At 34.2% G+C, this 20,791-nt stretch overlaps 1 protein-coding gene and 1 long non-coding RNA gene across 5 annotated transcripts in view; one reads left to right on the forward strand and one right to left on the reverse strand.

Annotated features, from left to right (window-relative positions):
* Positions 1 to 7,608: 7,608 nt before the first annotated feature.
* LOC138708246 (uncharacterized) lies at positions 7,609 to 15,965 on the forward strand. Its single transcript, XR_011334653.1, has 2 exons — positions 7,609 to 8,070; positions 8,612 to 15,965. It is a non-coding gene; the product is annotated as an uncharacterized lncRNA (long non-coding RNA).
* A 1,956-nt stretch (positions 15,966 to 17,921) lies between these two features.
* Positions 17,922 to 20,791, reverse strand: part of LOC138708244 (U1 small nuclear ribonucleoprotein A-like) — a 66,663-nt gene continuing 63,793 nt past the window's right edge. For all 4 annotated transcript variants that reach the window (XM_069838593.1, XM_069838594.1, XM_069838596.1 and 1 more), the window contains one exon: positions 17,922 to 18,603. In XM_069838593.1, coding sequence (XP_069694694.1) covers positions 18,444 to 18,603 — 160 coding nt within the window. In that variant the 3' untranslated portion in view covers positions 17,922 to 18,443. The remainder of the gene's footprint in view (positions 18,604 to 20,791) is intronic.

Consider the following 20,791-nt stretch of genomic DNA (forward strand, 5'->3'; position numbering starts at 1 on the left):
ATAGATACAGTCACGCAACTCATACGTATAAAATATGCCAACATTTGACAGCTGGCGCGACAGTAGCCCTCTAGCGTCAGGCAAGTTAAAAGTGTGCACACGACATATGATAACACATCAGAAAACGGGTTTTGCGTAATTTATTTTATATGTTTATGCTATACAATAAGTGTATATGGTTCTAATTAATTCTACTTTAGAATCCTGCCAGAATTTCACACGCAGTTAATCTACAAGTTTCAGAAGCTGGGAATAAACGTAATTCTTTCTGTTCCTTACAACTGAATCATGGCCCTGATCGCGTATCATGGTTTGAAATAATATAATTGTTCGTGCGTGGTCGGTTAATTCAATTCATTCCTAAATATATTTATGAATCATTGGAACTTTGTATTTCCTGTGAGAAGAGTAAAAATTAGTATCTTCAAAATTGTAGGGCATATCTCGTTGGGTACATCGCGTGGTGAACGCCTCTCCCTATTTCCTGAGAAATTATCGATTTTGCATACCGCAAATTGGGGTAAATTCGGCCGCTGAGGAAAACTTGAAAATAAAGAAAAGGGGAGGATTTAAATATTAATATGAAATTCATTATTTTTCCATTTCTTAACAACCGGTATTTTCTTTATTATTTTGAGTCACAAATAGTGCTGATGTTATGGTTTAAATTTTTATGGTAATTTTACCGCTTTTTACATTACATTTCCAGTTTTCACACATAATGCCTAATTTTAACTTATTCTACCTATATAATACGTAATTTACATGCACTTACTGTTAATATGAAGTAGGTGAGAACAAATAAATGAACACAAAATTTTGTTGAAAAAATTGTAACTTCAATTAACTCAGAAAATGTAGGCCTAATTTTATTTTCAGAGCAGAAGTGGTGTAAGTCAAAAATGGGTAATGAGGGGTTAAAGTAAACATTCTACTAGTATAAAATAGAGCGCAAAGTGGCAGTTAATATTGAATGTATTTAAACTATTAGTTGTCAGTGAATACCACGAAGGATGTATTAATTGCTACTTTGCGCTGTATTTTACAGAATTTTTACTTTAAACCTCATTACCTGATTTTGACTTACACCACTTCTGCACTGAACGGCTCAAATAATCACTGGGAATGTAAAATCAACACCAATAACAGTCATGCAAATTATTACAGAAAAGATTGCTTTTTATATTAAATTTAAAAAGGCTATTTTATTTCTTGAGAACTTAATAAGTCTGGCACATGAATCTACACCAACACATCAGAAATTTATCGACACAGTCTGGATTTATTCAAGAAGTGAATATTTTGCAAAAGGATTACTATACTCCATGAATTCTTGCAAAATTATCACCATGATACCTACTTGAATGCTATATAACATTCTTGAAAAATATAAAGAAAAAAACACGAATACAAAAATTATGAAATTACTTGCATTAAAAACTGTAGATATATTATCCAAAATCGGAATGGTTACACATTTACACATATGATCTCTGCAAAAAAATAATATACTGTAACAGGTATTTACTTTGTTTTTATTTAAACTGTCCTTCCTGACATACAAATAGGTAACTGATAAGTAATAAATGTTTTATAGAACACAATACGTAGGCTACCTACAACGTGGATTATTGGTTATGACTGAGTTATGATTTTCTCTTGGTCTTTAGGGAATCTGAAGAACGACAAATTCGGAGATTTAAACTTGTTGTTACTGCAATTTTCGTCATTGCACACATTGCCTTTATTCCGACGCATGATTAAAACGTTATTATAACATCTCGCATCCCTTTAAAGCACGTGCTGGCTGTATCAACCCTATGACCAGTGCCTTGCCTGCCGCTTGGGCGCTAGTGTCGCGAATGTTGGCAAAAAAAGTGTTGAAGTTGCGCGACTGTAAGTATTAGACTGTGGTATTATCACAGTCTACTATATACAGTCGCGAAGCTTGAGGTGTTTTTTGCAAATCTCGTGATAAAGCGCTCCAAGCGGTTAGCAACTAGAAACAATAGACTGTCCATCAGCGAATAGGGATTATAAAGAATGGACACTGAGCGAATTTTCCTGTGTTTTGTTTCTCTGTGCGCCAGCGGCTAGTTCCACTTTCAAGCGCTAGAGGTAGTGTAATCGAGCATACGCTAAGATAATAATTGAGAATAGAATTAAGGCACAGGATCCAAACATCGCCTACCTTATTGCATAATCCAGTAACGCTTTGCTTCAAATACATTCAAGTTAACAGCTTTTCCTTATTTCTCAGCGACAAACTAGTTGTAATAATAATATTTTATATTTCAGATATCATAAATTATATTATGAAATAATACAATGGATTATAAAATTAAGTATCGAATTTGTTTAATATTTGTGTATAATATAATGTAGGTATATGGTTTTACTTCTCGTAAGAGTTTTGTTTTTCCATTTTCAGCGCTATCAAATCATTACATATTTTAATTGTTGTAGGGGTCAACGTCTGAACTCTCATTATAAAGGAACTCTAGAGTCTAGACATTACAGTTAATGAAGGATTTATTATTTTATGGATCCAATTTATTTTATTTGAGTACATAATGTATCTAGATGTATTAATTATATGGATTATATTTCCGCTGTGTCGAACTGCTAGCGAGCCCCTACCACGCTGCAGTGGAGAACTGAGAAATATGTTCCCAAATTGAAGCAGCAGAAAGCCGCCATTTGTTTGTTAGAAAACGCGCGGGATTTCGAAACAGCTATTTGAATACGTGTTGTATTGCGTATCCGAAAGCTAAATGTTTTTGTTTAAAGGAACAATACTTCCTTTGCGATATATCTTTAATAACGTGTGTCTCCTGTCAGCAGAGTTGCTAGGTTTTCTGCGAGGGAAATCGGGATATCAGAAGCTAACTTAGGACATTATATTTATCATCACTTTATCAAAGAGATTTATAGTTGTTTTCTGCAAAAAAGTATTCGCGTCTTTTAATGTAATATTCGCCTCCCTGAGAAACACTAAAATAAGAAAGACACACAGTAGGCTACAGTGAATACTACAGGCTAATCGTTTTTTTTCTTTTATTAACCATGAATATGTTTTAACCATTCGCTACTAAATTAACTTTGCAACTTTTATTTTTCGGAACCGGTATTGCAACACCACATTGACGATGAGTCCATGTTTAAACATAGTTCACTGCACTACAAAATGCAGCAATTGTATGTGTCTGTTACTTACTTACAAATGGCTTTCAAGGAACCCGAAGGTTCATTGCCGCCCTCACATAAGCCCGCCATCGGTCCCTATCCTATAAAATGTTTTCTGTGTTTACTATACTCCAGCAGGCCGTGATATACGTCTGTCTTTCCCCCCCCCCCCAGTCTATAAATGCGAACTTAAAACAAACGGTAAGGTTATGTAATGATTTATTTTTCATTTTAATACTTCAAGAAAATTATTTATTTCTGCAGATTGAAATTATAACAAAATTATTTATTTCTGCACATTAAAATTAATTGTCACATTTGTGCAGTTATTCAGAGTCACTGGAGCACCACCACAAGTTTTTTCTATTGTGAAACGCTCTTTCTTTTCTCTCTCTCTCTTTTTTTTTTTGGCACTCAACGCACCTAAAATACACAATGTTGATTACTTGCGAGAACAGCAACTAGGTACCGAAACGGATTAATCAACAATGTGGTAGAACTAGGGGAACTATTATCTTGCGAGTAGAGCTACCTTACGGCAATCAGCTGGGTTACCTCACAGACTTACTAAATTTCCGCGGGTTACCTTTATGTTTACAATGTAACCATCTGAGTCAATATATAAATAAAAATAACGGATAATAGGAAATGCAGACTAACTTGTTTAAATTGCGTTCTAGGCTATTATCCCTCAAATCGGGATTTTTATCAATCTCGATCTGCTTTATCGGAATTCAACCAGGCTGTCAGACTTGCATCATTTTCATAGGAACTCCGAATGTGAATATTCATAACCAAGGTTAATAATTTCTACTTTTTAAATTTAATCTGTAGGTTAAACTGTTGTATAAAATCAAAAAGCATTATTATTATTATTATTTATTATTATTATTATTATTATTATTATTATTATTATTATTATTAGTAGTAGTAGTAGTAGTAGCAGGAGCAGCAGCAGTAGCAGTAGTATAAAAACTGTTTCATTATGCAAATCAAGATTTCAGGTATAACTCCCTGTAAAGTTGATTTGAATAATTTCGAGGGAAAAATTGTCCCGGAGCCGGGTATCGAACCCGGGACCTTTGGTTTAACGTACAGACGCTCTACCACTGAGCTACTCGGGAACTCTAACCGACACCGATCCAATTTTTCCCTCTATATCCACAGACCTCAAAGTGGGCTGACAGCCGTCAAGCAACCAACTTCGAGTGCACACTAACTCCGTGTGACTTAAATTGTGGCTTTCATTAATCCGTAACTAAGACAAGAGTTACTTTCAATCAGGGATATTAAAAAATTAACTTTTTGTAGTTTATACAGTTTCTGTTGAGTTGTCCAAAGGAACGATGGTGTGAAAATTCCTTTCTCTAACAGGCTATGTAGCCTAATACTTGTTCTGGGAGATGAATTTGAAATGTGTTATGCTATTACTTAATGAGTGGTTAGTACATGTAGTATTAATGAACATGTTTCAGCTTTTAGGCTCTGAAATTTGTTTATATATATTTTTTAAACAGGATCTATTTCTACCGTCCCGCGCTGTGGCGTGGTGGTCTAAGGCATACTGCCTAGGACTTGCATTACGGAATGCGCACTGGTTCGAGTCCTCATGGGGAAGAAATTTTGTCATGAAATTTCGGCCAGTATATGGGACCGGTGCCCATCCAGAATCGTGATGCAGTTGGGGAGCTACGATAGGTAGCAAAATCCGGTCTAACCACACGATACCTCTATTCTGGTTGGATGATCGTCCACCTCTGCTTCGGCATGTGGGCGTGAGGCCAGCAGCCGGCTGGTCGGTCTGGGGCCTTCACGGACTGTAGCGCCGCGGATTATTATTATTATTATTATTATTATTATTATTATTATTATTATTATTATTTCTGTATCTTCGAATTCGGCGAATAATTTTATTATTCATGTATGCACTGAAGGAACAGCTGTTTGAAGAAAGGGATGGATATGGAGTGGATGAAGGTTAATAACAATGTATACGGTAATAACGTAGTTTGAGAGGTAACAACTATCTTCGAAATGAGTTGAAACACTGAATGATTCATTGTAGGGTAGAAATTCTCTCTGCGGATTGCACCTATCCATTTTCGGTTAAGGGAATCTTTACTCAGAGGAACTCTGAAGCACAAACAGCCGTATAAGTACAATAGTTTGTCTTCTGTAACATAATACGGGCCAAAAATATTGTAGAAATTAAAGATTAACTAATCAGTGAAATGTAACATTCCTTCCTTCTTTATCTTTACATCTGTGTGCATTGCTGCAATTAAAAACAGCACACGAACTAAACCTGTACTTATTCATCTCAACCAAGCAAATGGTGGCCCGTCGGCTGTTCAATTTGGGAGCATAACACTAGCGCCAGTGAGCGGTCTAGCAGTTATTTAGTAAGTCTATGCTGCTAGCTGGTGTGATGTCAGCGCCATCTCTAGGGAGAAAGCAGAATCTCAAGCTCTAGCTGGCTTGAAGGTCATTGAAATCGGTCCGGCTACATCAAAGGTACCGACCACAGTCTAAAACATACAGTCGCGCAACTCATACGTATAAAATATGCCAACATTTGACAGCTGGCGCGACAGTAGCCCTCTAGCGGCAGGCAAGCTAAAAGTGTGCACACGACATATGATAACACATCAGAAAACGGGTTTTGCGTAATATATTTTATATTTTTATGCTATACATTAAGTGTATATGGTTCTTATTAATTTTACTTTAGAATCCTACAAGAATTTCACACGCAGTTAATTTACAAGTTTCAGAAGCTGGGAATAAACGTAATTCTTTCTGCTCCTTACAACTGAATCATGGCCCTGATCACGTATAATGGTTTGAAATAATACAATTGGTTGTACGTGGACGGTTAATTCAATTCATTCCTAAATATATTTATGAACCATTGAAACTCTATATTTCCTGTGAGAAGAGTCAAAATTGTAGGGCATATCTCGTAGGGTACATCGCGTGGTGAACTCCTCTCCCTATTTCCTGAGAAATTAACTATTTTCCATACCGCAAATTGGGGTAAACTCGGCCGCTGAGGTAAACTTAAAAATAAAAAAGGGGAAGATTTAAACCTTAATTTGACAGATATTGATTTATGAAGTTCATTATTTTTTCATTTTTTTATTATTATTTTGAGTCGCTAATAGTGCTGATATTATGGCTTAAATTTTTATGGAAAGTTTACCGCATTTTACATTACATTTCCAGTTTTCACAAATAAACTTAATTTTAACTTACCGTACCTATATAACACGTAATTTTCATGCACTTACTGTTATTATGACGTAGGTGAGAACAAATGAACAGAATTTTGTTGAAAAAATTGTAACTTCAATTAACTCAGAAAATGTAGGCCTAATTTTATTTTCAGAGCAGAAGTGGTGTAAGTCAAAAATGGGTAATGAGGGTTAAAGTAAACATTCTGTAAAATACAGGGCAAAGTAGCAGTTAATATTGAATTTATTTAAGCTATTAGTAGTCAGTGAATAGCACGAAGGATATATTAATTGCTACTTTGCGTTATATTTTACAGAATTTTTACTTTAAACCTGATTACCTAATTTTGACTTATACCACTTCTACTCTGAACGGCTCAAATAATCACTGGTAATGTAAAATCAACACCAATAACAGTCATGCAAATTATTACAGAAAACATTGCTTTTATATTAAATTTAAAAAGGCTCTTTTATTTCTTGAGAACCTAATACGTCTGTCACATGAATCTACACCAACACATCAGAAATTTATCGACACAGTCTGGATTTATTCAAGAAGTGAATATTTTGCAAAAGGATTATAATACGCCATGAATTCTTGAAAAATTAACACCATAATCCCTACTTGAATGCAATATAACATTCAACTTTTGAAAAATATAAAGAAAAAAACACGAATACAAAAATTATGGAACTACTTGCATTAAAAACTGTAGATACATTATCCAAAATCGGAATGGTTACACATTTACACATGATCTCTGCAAAACAATAATCTACTGTAACAGGTATTTACTTTGTTTTTATTTAAACTCTCCTTCCTGACATACAAATGGGTAACTGATAACTAATAAATGTTTTATAGAACACAATACGTAGGCTACCTACAGCGTGGATTATAGGTTATGACTGAGTTATGATTTTCTCTTAGTCTTTAGGGAATCTGAAGAACGACAAATTCGGAGATTTAAACTTGTTGTTACTGGAATTTTCGTCATTGCACACATTGCCTTTATTCCGACGTATGATTAAAACGTTATTATAACATCTCGCATACCTTTAAAGCACATGCTGGCTGTATCAACCCTATGACCAGTGCCTTGCCTGCCGCTTGAGCGCTAGTGTCGTGAATGTTGGCAAAAAAAGTGTTGAAGTTGCGCGACTGTATATATTAGACTGTGGTACCGACGCGAAGTGTCCATTCTTTATAATCCCTATTCGCTGTGTCCATGGTCGACTTTGGACTGTGTCGTATTACTATCGAGTGCTAGGTCATTGCGTATTTCACATTGATGCTTGTGAAATGTTAGTTATTTGTTGTAATGAAAATGTTAATGGCTAAAATATAATAATTGAAATAATAATATGGGACAAGGAGGAGACGTTTGTAGTGCTATAAATTGTGGCAACAGTAAGAGAAAGAGCCAGAGTTATCCTTTGTCCGATTTCTGAAAGATTCAGAAAGGTTCCTGGGTTCCCACAAGAATGCTGTGCAGAAACAAATCTCTTAATTTTGAAGTCCTTTGTGACTGTTAGAATACATTATATCCTTAAATTTCACAATGAAATGTTTCAGTCTAACCGAAAGGACATTAGATACTGGTTAAAGTTCTGTCACCTAGGCTGCTAAATTTCCAGAGAAATAAAGGTTAGGTCTATTTTTTTTTTCAGAGGATATATTTTTAATTGTAGCTATTAATTTTATTATTTCTATGTGTTATTTTACTAAAGACGTAGAAAAAGTTTGTTTTAATGAAATTTATTGATCACGTTTTATTTTCAATTCTGGTGGGATTATTATTGCTTAGGCCTATTTTTTTTCAAAGGATATGTTTTTACTTATAGCTGTTAATTTTGTTGTTATTTTTATTTGTTGCTTTACTAGAGACGTAGAAAAAGTCTGTTGCAATAAAATTTATTGATCACGTTTTATTTCCAATTCTGGTGTGATTATTATTGCTTAACCTCATCCCACTTTGTTAACTACATAAGCCTACACTACAAGTACCGGTACGCGTAAGTTACTCCATTAATTCATATTTCCATTATTATTGTTGTAAAGGGAAATGCAAATTAATATTTATTGGTTTCATAGTTAATTATCGCTATAATCTTGAACGAGTGAAGCTATTATAGTAAATTTCAGTTCGTTTTGTACAAATAAAAATTATATTACTTATTTCTTGCAGGTATCTTCGAGTTTATGGTGGAATTTAATATACTTCATTAAAATAATAAAGTAACTTTATGCATTTAATATTTCAATAATGGAAGGAAGGTGTTAATTTTTCCAAAAGAACACGATAACGAAAGTGTAACATATTCTGTCGTCTACTAGGAGAGAGATCTGCGACGATGAGGCGATAGTAGCGATCCTAGTGGTGGGCAACTACCCATGTTTGCATTTTTACTACATATTGAGCTTCGCGACTGTATATAGTAGACTGTGGTATTATGGTTTGGAACATAAAAGTACCTTCTTATAGTGCAATTGTCTAGTCAGGAATAGCACTTTTGCACTATATGGACAATTTAGAGTAACAAATGTGAGTGACCACAGCACTTTCATATATATTTCCATGTGTTCTTCCTGGCACAATGACCAGGACATTAATTTGATCCTTACAACACATTTACGTCTTTTACCTTTTCTGATCCGACATTTTTTATATTACATACACAAAATACAAAACCCGTCTAGTTTAGCATGCATAATAGATACCACTGGCTACACATACCCAACAGCTATTGCTGGTACAAACAATTCTGTTTCCGAATTTCAAAACCCTTTGTAAGAATTAAGGAATACAATTTATGTATTAAAATTGTAGAAAAAATACGAGCACTATCTTCTCTCCATTAGTGTAGAATAAATTTGACCAAATAGAGTTTTGTCTGTCACTATTCCTTTATTACAATGTCCTAACAAAATATAACGATATAACCTATCATATTATTAAGTTTTAACGACTTAACAATAATAAAATAAAATTGCGTTTGAAAACATGGGCAATTTGGGAAGTTTTCTTAAAAACTGAGGACATTTGGGGACAAAAGTATGAATTCGAGGACTCCTTCTTACATAATAAAAACTAAAAAGCCATCAGCGTGGCTCAGTCGGTTAAGGCACCTGCCTGCCGGTCTGAAGTTGCGTTCGGGCGCGGGTTCGATCCCTGCTTGGGCTGATTACCTAGTTGGGTTTTTTCCGAGGTTTTTCCCAATCATAAGGTGAATGCCAGGTATTCTATGGCGAATCCTCGGTCTCATCTCGGCAAATACCATCTCGCTATCACCAATCTCGACGCTAAATAACCTAGTAATTGATATAGCATCGTGAAATAACCAACTAAAAAATTAAAATCCATTCTAGATGTTGAAACCATAGATCTCTATTTCGTTTTCCTCCATTCTAATTGAGCTACTCCTGCTATAGTGGATGATTGTGTTTAGCCTGCCCAACAAATTCATGAATGATAATCACACACAAGTGTCTGTGTGTCATGTTTATACACAAATAAGTGAAAATGATTTCAGTTCTGCCCCTTTTGCTGGTGTTGACGATCGTTGTGTTTTGGTTTTGACGTTTTATTATGATATTAAACACAACAGGCTAAGTTAAATCAGATTGTAATTTTCGGAGCATAAGACGCACCTTTTTCCAGAAAAATAGTACCTAAAATGCAACTACGTATTATGATCCAGTTCTTATACTCATTCTCAGTATTTGACTATTATGGTACCGTAAATAGTTATCAATAGGACTCTGAAGTTGATGAAATATCATCTTTTTTCAGAAACACCACAGACAATGCAGGTTGCAATACAAACTCGTTTCACTGCAACATGGATAAATATAGCCTACTTTTATTTTGCATTATTTTGCATTTTTCGGTCTTTTATTGTCTATTGGTAATTTTTTAGGAACGGATTTTTTTACACTGTAGTCATAGTTATATTCAAGAATCTACTGCAGATTGCTTACACAATTCGATTGCATCTTACAGGAATATTCTTTATGGTTGCATCAGCCTTAATTTCTGATCACGTGTGTTACTTGCTTCCTCCCATTCAATGCAAAAGAACAAATACTGCAGCTGCAGTGCCCGCAGTCAGCATATTGTATCTCACAAGTGAAGACGTAGAAATGCCGAAAGGAAAACAAAACAAAGTTTTTTTTGCGACAATTAGTGACTGACTTTGGTGAAAATGTATTTCCCATAGATGAAAGTATACTAAAAGCTACTTTTTCAATCCTCGTCCACTTGTTTAGTGGTTAGTAGAGGTTGTGGATGTGTTGTAACCAAAGAGTTTGTAATACTTGAGACACATACACGTGAGTGGCAGGCGAAAAAAATGTCACAAATTGAACCGGCTAGCATCCGCCATTAAAGGGAGTCAATCTTCAAGGAGCATATAAAGATGTAGTTACATTCTTGAAGAGTAGATATACCGTAACAGAGAATTGATTGTTAATCATTACTTAAATCATAAACTTGAACTCGCTATAAATTATGTTATTAATTCAATGTCAGTCCCTCTTCATTTTAAGTAATTTCTAGGCTCTTTCTATAGAATTTTTTCAGTCAGTCCAAAATGTCAGAGAGAGAGAGAGAGAGAGAGAGAGAGAGAGAGAGAAGAAGTTGCTACTACTTTTGGATATGAATTTAGAAAAATAGGGAAAATGTTTAACATTTGATGGGTAGCATCATCTTGTAAAGGCTGTAATGACAAGTTACTCATCACTAGCCCAGTAGTTCGAAACCAAATGGCTCCTCAAATGGAAGAAATAAAGCAAAATATCAAGGATTGCTAGAAAAATTCACAAAATGGCCCTTTGTTGTAAAGTTGGCATTGTTCAAACACACTTCAGAAGTTCTGAAGCAACTTTCACTGTATTTGAATAACTCAGATGCAATCTGTTTCATCTGACAAGGTATTCGCGAAGTGCCTGACTGATAATGGTATAAAATCAAATATGATGGAAAGTTTAGCTGTCATCAATGTTTATGGTACCAATTGTAGCTGCCCATAGTGGTAATTATACAATGTTTATCAGCCTAGATAGATATTGGTATAATAATAAATGCAGAAGGAAACTCATCTATAAATAAAGATTATTCTACTAATTTTAGCTGTCCTTACATGTACTTCAACATGTTTGTGGGTGTTGATGTAGAAATCCGTTAAGCACAATTAATGTAAACGTCAATAAGCACATTTGAATGAATGCATTCTGCAGTTGGGGGTTGAGCAACTCGAATCTTCAGTGTCCCAGATAACATTGACAGGAGCTTCAAATGCATCACATTCAACTGGAAAAGTAATCATCTTAGTGAATATGGGGGCACTGAACTAATTATGGGTAAGTGCATGGAGATTGATGATAGCGTTACAGCTCTGGAGGTCAATATCAATGTTGTAGAGTAAAACTCTCACAAAAACGTTTGGTGAACTTCTTCCATTGACGAAAAAAAATATACATCTAACGGTTGAACAAGGGAAGTTGCACCAATTGGAGTGGTTGTTATCTGTATGTGTTTATCCTCCATATTCACTAACATTATTAAGCATGCCTGGAAGAAAGCTACTTTTCCAGTTGAATGTGATGCATTTGAAGCTCCTGCCACTGTTATCTGGGACACTGAAGATTCGAGTTGCCCAACTCCCAACTGCAGATATGCATCTTTTATGCAATGTGCTTATTGTCGTTGTTTGTGCTTAATGGATTTCTACATCAACACCCACAAACATGTTTAAGTATATGCAAGGAAGCTAAAGTAGTAGAATAATATTTATAGGTGAGTTTCCTTCCGTATTCATTATTATACCAACATCTATCTAGGCTCATAAACATTATATAATTGCATTATGGGCAGCTACAATTGGTACCATAAACACTGATTACAGCTGAGCTTTCCATCATATTTGATTTTATATCTTTATCACAAATGTACCTTGTGAGAAAAGTGTATCAAGTCCTTAAATGTAATGAAAGAAGCTGAAGGGATTTATCTCAAAGCAGCATTTGTTGAATATTCAACAACCGGGAAGTGTCAAGGTCAAGATATAAAAGAACCATCCAATAAAAGCAAGGAAACTTTCAAGAACTTCAGACAACAGTTCTTACAAGGTCTAATTGATAATCTGAGTACAAGATTCTCAAATTCTAATCACTTTTTTTAAATATAGTGAAGTGTTACACCAAAGCCTATGGCCTACAAACTGCAGTGAACTTGTTCTGTTTGGTGATTACAAAATTGAATCGCTTTGCAATTCATTAAAAATCTGTGATAAAAATTACGATGACTCTAATATCTCTGAAATTATTAAGGAATTTCGTTTATATAAAGATGTTAAAAAACAGGAATATGTAGGTAATAATTTAAAGGAGCTGTTCAACAGAATTGAAGTGGTGCCAGCAGAGTGTGAAAGAGCGTTCAATACATTGACGACATTAACAGAATGCATATTAGTCACTATCACCTCTGATGTTTATATCTATATATGGACCTGCTTTAGAAGATTTTCCACAAAACGGTTTGCAGCTGATTGGATAAAAGAGGGCCACCACTCTGCCACAGACAGGAAACTTCAAAGACATCAACTCATGCAAGCAAATTATTTAATTAAGGTAATGTACTTCATTGTTTGTTACTTTGTTTCTCTTTTGTGTACTTTTCATAATATGATAAATGTATTAAACACTGTAATATAGAAATTAGACAAATAACATTCACCCTTTTAATATAAACATTTCGTTCATGTAAATGAAAAGGCATTTAGCCTATTTAAAAAAAATTAAATTTCTGTGTGTAAAGAATGTCGATACATGAGGAATTTGTTGAATGTTTCACCCCCTTTAGAAGGAGCTTGATTCGCACTCTGGCATTGTGCAATACACGAAAGAGAATGGCAATAGGCAGCAAAAAGACATTTCGAACCACACCAACCAAGAAAATTATATGTGAATTCTAGCCTGGTGTTCTTTGTGATTTGTTCACCTCCTTATTCCTAACTTTCCTATTCCTTGAGACAGTCTTTCTTACAGTTCTGTCAGTTGCCTTTTATAGACACATTTGTAAGCACTTTTTGACTGCTTCTTCATCACAGTCCTCGATAACATTTGAAATAATTTCTCTTTCCCTGTTGTGAATCCCTTTAACACGACTGCACCACTTCATTATATTAAAGAACCTGGCAATGAGTTATTGTAATGGTTTTTGAAGCATTGTGAAGGGCGCACAATGAGGTCCCACATCATTCAGTGAACTGATCACAAGTAAAATACCGATTACTTTTATCTCAGAGTGTACATCTATTTGTTAAGTCTTAGTCTTCACTCCTTTCATAACATGATTACCACAACACATACTGTGATAATTTCCAAGAGATATTATAAGACTTGGACACTGTATGAGTAGGTATTTAAAATATCGCAATGCAGTGCAAATCACATGGATACTGTCAGTGAAGTGCTCAATATTCAAAGACTTTCACAGAAGAGGGGACTGTTTTTCACTTGCTCTGTGACTGCTCTGCTAATCTGATTTAAGCTCTTCGAATTACCTGTCGTGACACTTATGAGATCCCTTAACATAATTATCATTCGTGACAGAAAATAAAAAAAAAATATGTATATTCATTAAGGGTGCTATTCATAGACATTTTGCAGCATGCGCTACGAGCGTACTAAGCTAGCCCCGGCTATCCACTGGTTACTAGTACAGAATTCAAATCATATCCTATCGCTAACACTGGTTTATGAATATGAAAAATGCTGATCATCCACCGAAAGCCCGCGCTAAAAATGTCTATGAATACGGCCCTAAGGGATTAATGCTGGACTAAGGAGTTTCAACATTTAAAATCTTTCCACTATGCTTCCACCATGTTCTGCCTGGTTAAAAGCAGTCATTTAACAGTACAGGTGAATAGGAATCATCTGAGATTGTAAAGTACAGAATAACGAAAGTCTCTGTGTAATGATTTGTAATGCATTGGAATGCACATACCAAATTGTTCAACTTTAGATTCAGAGATGGGCAGAAAATGTATTGGTAAAAGGCAAATCATTTCACATTGTCTAACACTGATCGAATTTACCTAGGAACATTGCACAATAAAGTTATAAATCTCGAAAGAGTGGTCATACAGTAAAATCTCATTTTAAAGTTCGTTTTTAAGGAGTGATTTCGAAAATACTGGCAGAACTACCATAAAACCAAGGTAATTCAGTCTCCTTTTAACCTTATGACTTGTAGCATCAACTTTAGTAGACAGTAACTGTATTGTTAAAAAAACCGAAAGTCTACTTTAGTAGAGGCACACATTTATTAAAATGGCATATTACAGCAATTAAATCCCAGTCAGCTATGTATCACAAAGGTACCATATTTTATCGAATACCCCAAACACTTTTTTCCCGAAATGTATAAGTAAAAAATATGGATGTGCGGCTTATCAAAATGAAGTTGGCAACATTGACTGATTTTCCTCCTGTGCAACTACTAATGTGATAGCACATGCCATTATCTTCCTGTGCGGTTATTTCTATTGTTAACATTGCTAAATGACGTTTGGATTAGCAGTACGGGTCAGAATCAAGTTGAAGTGAGATAAGTGTATAGTTTGTACATCTTATATTCGCAATGGGCACTCATGTTGGAAAGGGCTTCAAAAAGTGTAACATCTCCAATCAGTTGGATAGAACAGAGGATGTTTGTGTATGGAGAAGTGAGAGTGAAGAAGTGCTCGAGTGATGACGAAAACTGTGCAGAATGAAAGAAGTTGATAGTGATAGCAGGTATTTATTATAACAAACCACATAGTATCATACAAAATGATGGCAGTTAATTTACTGAAGCATGCAGTGCGTGCACGTAGGTTGGGTTTGAAATGCATCCTGTTCCAGGATAAACTGTATTTGTGTTTAATAGTTTTTAATTTGTCCCGAATACATTAGTTGAAAGTTTTATGTTTGTAATATGTTTATTTATTTTATTTATTTATATTTTTTCTTTGTCTTTCAAAAGTGGGGTGCATGGCTTATTCAAGAAAATATGGTATTCAAATTATGGTGCCCTAAGGTTAAGGAATCCCACTTTAAGGAAAATTCTCCTTCTAAGGAATACAAAGGATTTACAAATACTCGTACACAATACATTTTAGCTAAATTCCAAATCTATTTCAAGGATTAATGACAGATTTCTGTACAAGATATTGTCACACCAGTACATTGCAACGATAGTATGCACTGATATCTCAATCATAAGTAAGCTTGTAGAAATGTTATTGTGTGTTTGCATAAGAAATTGTACATTTAATTACAGCACTAAAAAGTATTTGACTGTGATTTTCTGGAAATTTCATATTGTGTGTTAGCGGAAGTTTATTGTTAATGTATGTTCGGTAATAGTAAATTTAATGAGTATTAAGAATATATAAATATAGTGTAGTATTTTAAATGGGCTATGATGTTTTAATTTCTACTCTTAGCTCTCCTCTGTTTATATTAAGTGAAAACACAATTTTAAGAAAATCAAACTTCCTAAAAATATTAATCCCCCAAAGATTCGTTCAAAACTGGTTCACTGCATAAACTTATAATGATGTGACATGACAGCTTGTGCTCTTACCAACTGCGGTATTTCATGATTGAAGAATTATGCCACAATGAAATACACATAAATACAATTTCTTGGTGAACTAATGTCGATGGCAATTCGGAAGGCAGTAGTCTGCTAGTGTTTGTGTCGAGAGAGACAGATAGAGAGAGTAAGGCAGCATACAACATTGCCACATCGTACTTCATGCACACGTGCAATACAAATAGCGCAGGAGAGAATTTAAATTATCAAAAAACAATAATGACCTTAGCCATTCATTACTGTAAGCATGACACAAACAAACCCTCTTTCCTTCACTAACAGTATTCTTTGCATGATTCTCAATCCCACAACACAAGGTTCGCAGTTGTTTCTTGCGTGTTGGCAATGTTGCAACCAGCATCAAGATGGCCTGCAGCGTTCTGCTCGTCAGCGTTTTTAAAATAATTATACACCTTAAACACTATTTGCCATGCCTACCTGTGCAATACTTGTCTTTTTACAGTCTCTTAATCCATTTATTTTACACACACAGTAAATGTTAGTTTTACTTATTCAATGTACTGAAACATTCACACGTGAACAAACGAACTCGGGAAGTACTTGTTATAGACTGATTCCCATTGGTTCAACTGTACAAGCTTGTGACGTCACATACCAGAAATGCTACGGCACATATAGCAGCTGACTGCCTTCCGAAATGCCGTCTAGTCTAACTTTCATGAAGGCTGTAAAGTTGTTATGAAAGTATTTGATGTAATTTTAAGTGTCTGTCCATACAATTTTATAACATAAGAAAATAAAAAAAATAATAAAAAACAATTTTTGAAAAATGCAAAACAATAGCAAAGTACGAAAGTTACACCTCAAGAATTTCACAAGGCACATTCAAATATGTACAGCATTCTCTTTTGGGAATGTACAGAAATGTAATTAATCAAAGCAGAAGAAGGAATGAATAACACACACCTTGTGAACGCTTCATTACAAATACCATTTCCTTGAGAAATAACCACATTTACATAAAAATTAATTACAGGTTTCTATTATTATAAAACTGTAAAACACAAATAATTTTGTTTAAAATTTCACAGAATCATTTGAGCATTGCATACACAGAATATATGGGACAATTCTTCTGTATCTCAAATTACAGACTAACCTATATTGCACCTCTAGAATAATACTGTCGTAACTGCCAAAAAATGAATTTTGATTTACAGGCGGTTTTGTAATCTTCATTTAATCCTCTATCAAACAGTAGAACTGTCATATCTCTAAGTTCAAGTGCAAAGTCTGCAGGGCTCACATTGATACTTGGTAATTCTGATTATTCATACGGGTTTGAAAAGTTTATCTTGCATTTACTCAAAATTAACTGTTAGTAGTTATGGCAATATTATTTTAAGGGTGCGATATATACAGAGAATCATACACAAAGTCAAATCACTTCATTATTTTGATTAATGAAAATATATTATAGTTAACCTCGCAATTATTATGAAAGAATAACCTGTGAGTGAATCTATACCATATTATTCAAAAGTGATTCTCACATAAAATAGTTACATTTTTAGCTTCACAAAGTATTTCTTCCTCCTTCTAGAAAGAAAAAAGAAGAAAGAAAAGAAATATAAGCAGAGAGAGAGAGAGAAAATAAGTGAACTGTAAAATTTGTAATAATTGTTTGTCTGTGCATCATAATACAATTTATGTAATTGTACAGTAGATTATCGTCATTAATTAATTAAAAAAAACTCCACAATTTATCGTAATGACAACTGAAATGTTTAAACCAATGTTATAGTGACAATTCATTCTCAAAATAAAATAACTACACACAAATGTATTTCTTTAGATTATAACCTTGAAAAAAACTTTCTATTATCCTCACTTAACAAAATCAAATTAGTTTAATTGAATTAAAACTAAATACGTTCATTACATTTCTTATAGTTCTTCAACAGAAAAGCTTAGTAAATACTGTAAAATTCAATAAACATTTAATTACGTGTTTTGATGGGTTACCACATTTGTTTAACGACTGTGCCTACAAAACACCCATGCACACGAGTGGATTTTCAAGATTCTGAAAATCTTACATCATCCAGGAGAAATATACCCATACATGGTCTGACTGATAGCACTTCGACAGTCACGAATTTGATGGTAATGAACAGTGTATGACAGTTAGTAGAAATGATAGTAGAGAATGACAATAATTGAACCTCCACTCTGTAAGACAATTTCACTTTAAAATTTGAGAATAAAATAGATTTAATATTTTATTGTATAAAATGTTTGATCACTCAAATTGCTGGTTCAAACTAGCATGTAAGAGAATAAGACATATAAATATTGCTGACACTTCTGAAGAATAAAAATAGAAGTCTACATATACACTCACACACACTCTTCACTTCTTCGCAAATGATATTTTCATTGCATGGGAAGGAGTAATTTTGAACCCTTGGAGAGCATCTTTCGCAGCACCAGATTGTAGTTCATTCTCAAACTCAACAAAAGCAATGTCATGCCGGTTAGGAACCAATCTAACTTCTTTAAATCCAGGAAATCTGTGAAGAAGACATTCATATTCAATTCATTTCACTTACTATATATCTTTAAGTCTGTCCACAGTAAAGCAGATAATATACCTGCAGAGAAGTTCATAGCTTCCTACTTCAAAACAATCCTAAAGAATTGCTTACCTTGGCAATAAGAAATTACACAAATTCAGTGACAAAATAAACTTCAATTAAAGTGTCCCACAATAATAAATAAAACGTGTGGATCTATGCCTTGGACAGAATGGAGGACATTTCAGCACCTTATTTGAAAGGGTAAGTTCACTTATTAATATTAATATTATTATTTGGTTTTCTCTCTTTATACTAATTTCTCTAAATTCACTTCAACCAGTCCACCACTGTCCCTACACCAAGAGGGATTTTTGAATGGTTGTTTACAATAATGCTAACATAGAGCAGGGTTACCACTATATTCCTCGTATCTAGCAGGTTCTCACTTATTCCACTACTGTAGAGCGACTTAAAGATCAGACTGTACATGTATATAATTATAGTAAAGCCAGAGAAAGCGACAATTGTATGGTTAGCCTATGCTTTCCCTGTAAATAAAAAATTAAAGACATTTCTCCTGTAAATATACACTTTCCTGTGTACTGCTGCCACAATATAATTTCTCATGCAAAAGCCACACAGAATCAGTAACAACACATGAATAATGGCATTTTTGTCGTTAATTACACCACTATACCTGTACTGTATTGTATTTACTTACATTCCATGGTATTTGTACATCGTTTCACAGCTAGAATATGGAACATGTCAAATGAAAAAGAAAACACAAAAACAAAAAACCTTAATAGTACTATAAAGTCTTTATTACAGTCACAATCTAGATTGAAATATATACAAGAGAGTTTTACAATATAGTCTACTACTACAACACAGAAATATTCATGAAGTGCTGTTGAATGTCATGAATTCACCTACAGAATAGAAGGCGTGAGAAATTAGATACTTCTTTAATTTGGCCCTAAATAATCTTTTATATCCATAGGGAGGCTATTAAAAATGTTTATTGTTATAATAACACACTCCTTTTCAATAGCATGATAGACTTGCCGATGGAGTATGAAAGCAATTTTTTGACGGGTATTTATGCTATGAAATTAGTTACAAAGCTTTCACGATTACATACAAGGAAGATTATTAATGAAAAAATATACTGACAAGCCTTGGGCATTATTTGTAGTTTTTTGAAAATGGTCCTACACGATTCCCTAGATTTGGCACCCACTATTATTCTAATTACTCTTTTTTGTAGTAGGAATATACTGTTACTATCTATGGAATTTCCCCAGAATATTATTCCAAAACTCATTACCGAGTGGAAGTATGCAAAGTGTATTGTTCTTAAGGTGTTGATATTTACTATCTCTTGCATAGATCTAATAGCAAAACATGCTGAATCAGTATAACATTCACCCGATTTGGAGATGAAGAAAAGCAAGACAGAGACAATAGGTAACACTACAACAGCAAGATACACATTAAAAGATAACCATAACAGAGCAGTATGACTGAAGAAATGGTGATTTATGGAAAACTAACCTCAGAATTACACTTTTCATCAAGTTTGTCAAGAAAGTGATATACAAACTGGCATTAGTATTACTTTATCTGCAAAGTTTCATTAAGTACGATGTTAAGCAAGTGAATCTCCCTTAATTTCAAGTGGTCTAAATCAGTGTTTCTCAACTTCCAGGCTGTGGCTCGGTATGGGCACTGGCATCAATTTTCCTGGGCCGCGAGACATTCTCCTGGAACTTGACATTTTACTTTTCTAATATTTTTCACGAATAAATATTTTATCATGGAAATATTCTTAGGAGAATAAGTTTCTTGATTGTGTTGAAAAGCACAGATCCAGATCGTCTCTAAACCCTAAATTCTAAAATCTATCTAAATTACGTCCGTGTTGCATATGTCAATGACCAAACCACATATTTTTTAATGATCGGAAATTCTTCAGACTTATGAGTTTTTCAATTTTCGGGGAAGGGAATACCGCTGCTTATGATCAGCCATAAAAATTGTCTGCAAGCCGACTGCAACAAAACATGTGGATTGTAAATCCCTCTGTTGAACACAAAGGGACAACCCTTTCCCATGAAGAAACCATTCAACTTCTTGAATTATCATCAAACAAGGACTGGAAAGTACTTTTAAATCTATC

The sequence above is a fragment of the Periplaneta americana genome, chromosome 10 (assembly GCF_040183065.1).
Source record: "Periplaneta americana isolate PAMFEO1 chromosome 10, P.americana_PAMFEO1_priV1, whole genome shotgun sequence".
Lineage (NCBI taxonomy): Eukaryota > Metazoa > Arthropoda > Insecta > Blattodea > Blattidae > Periplaneta > Periplaneta americana.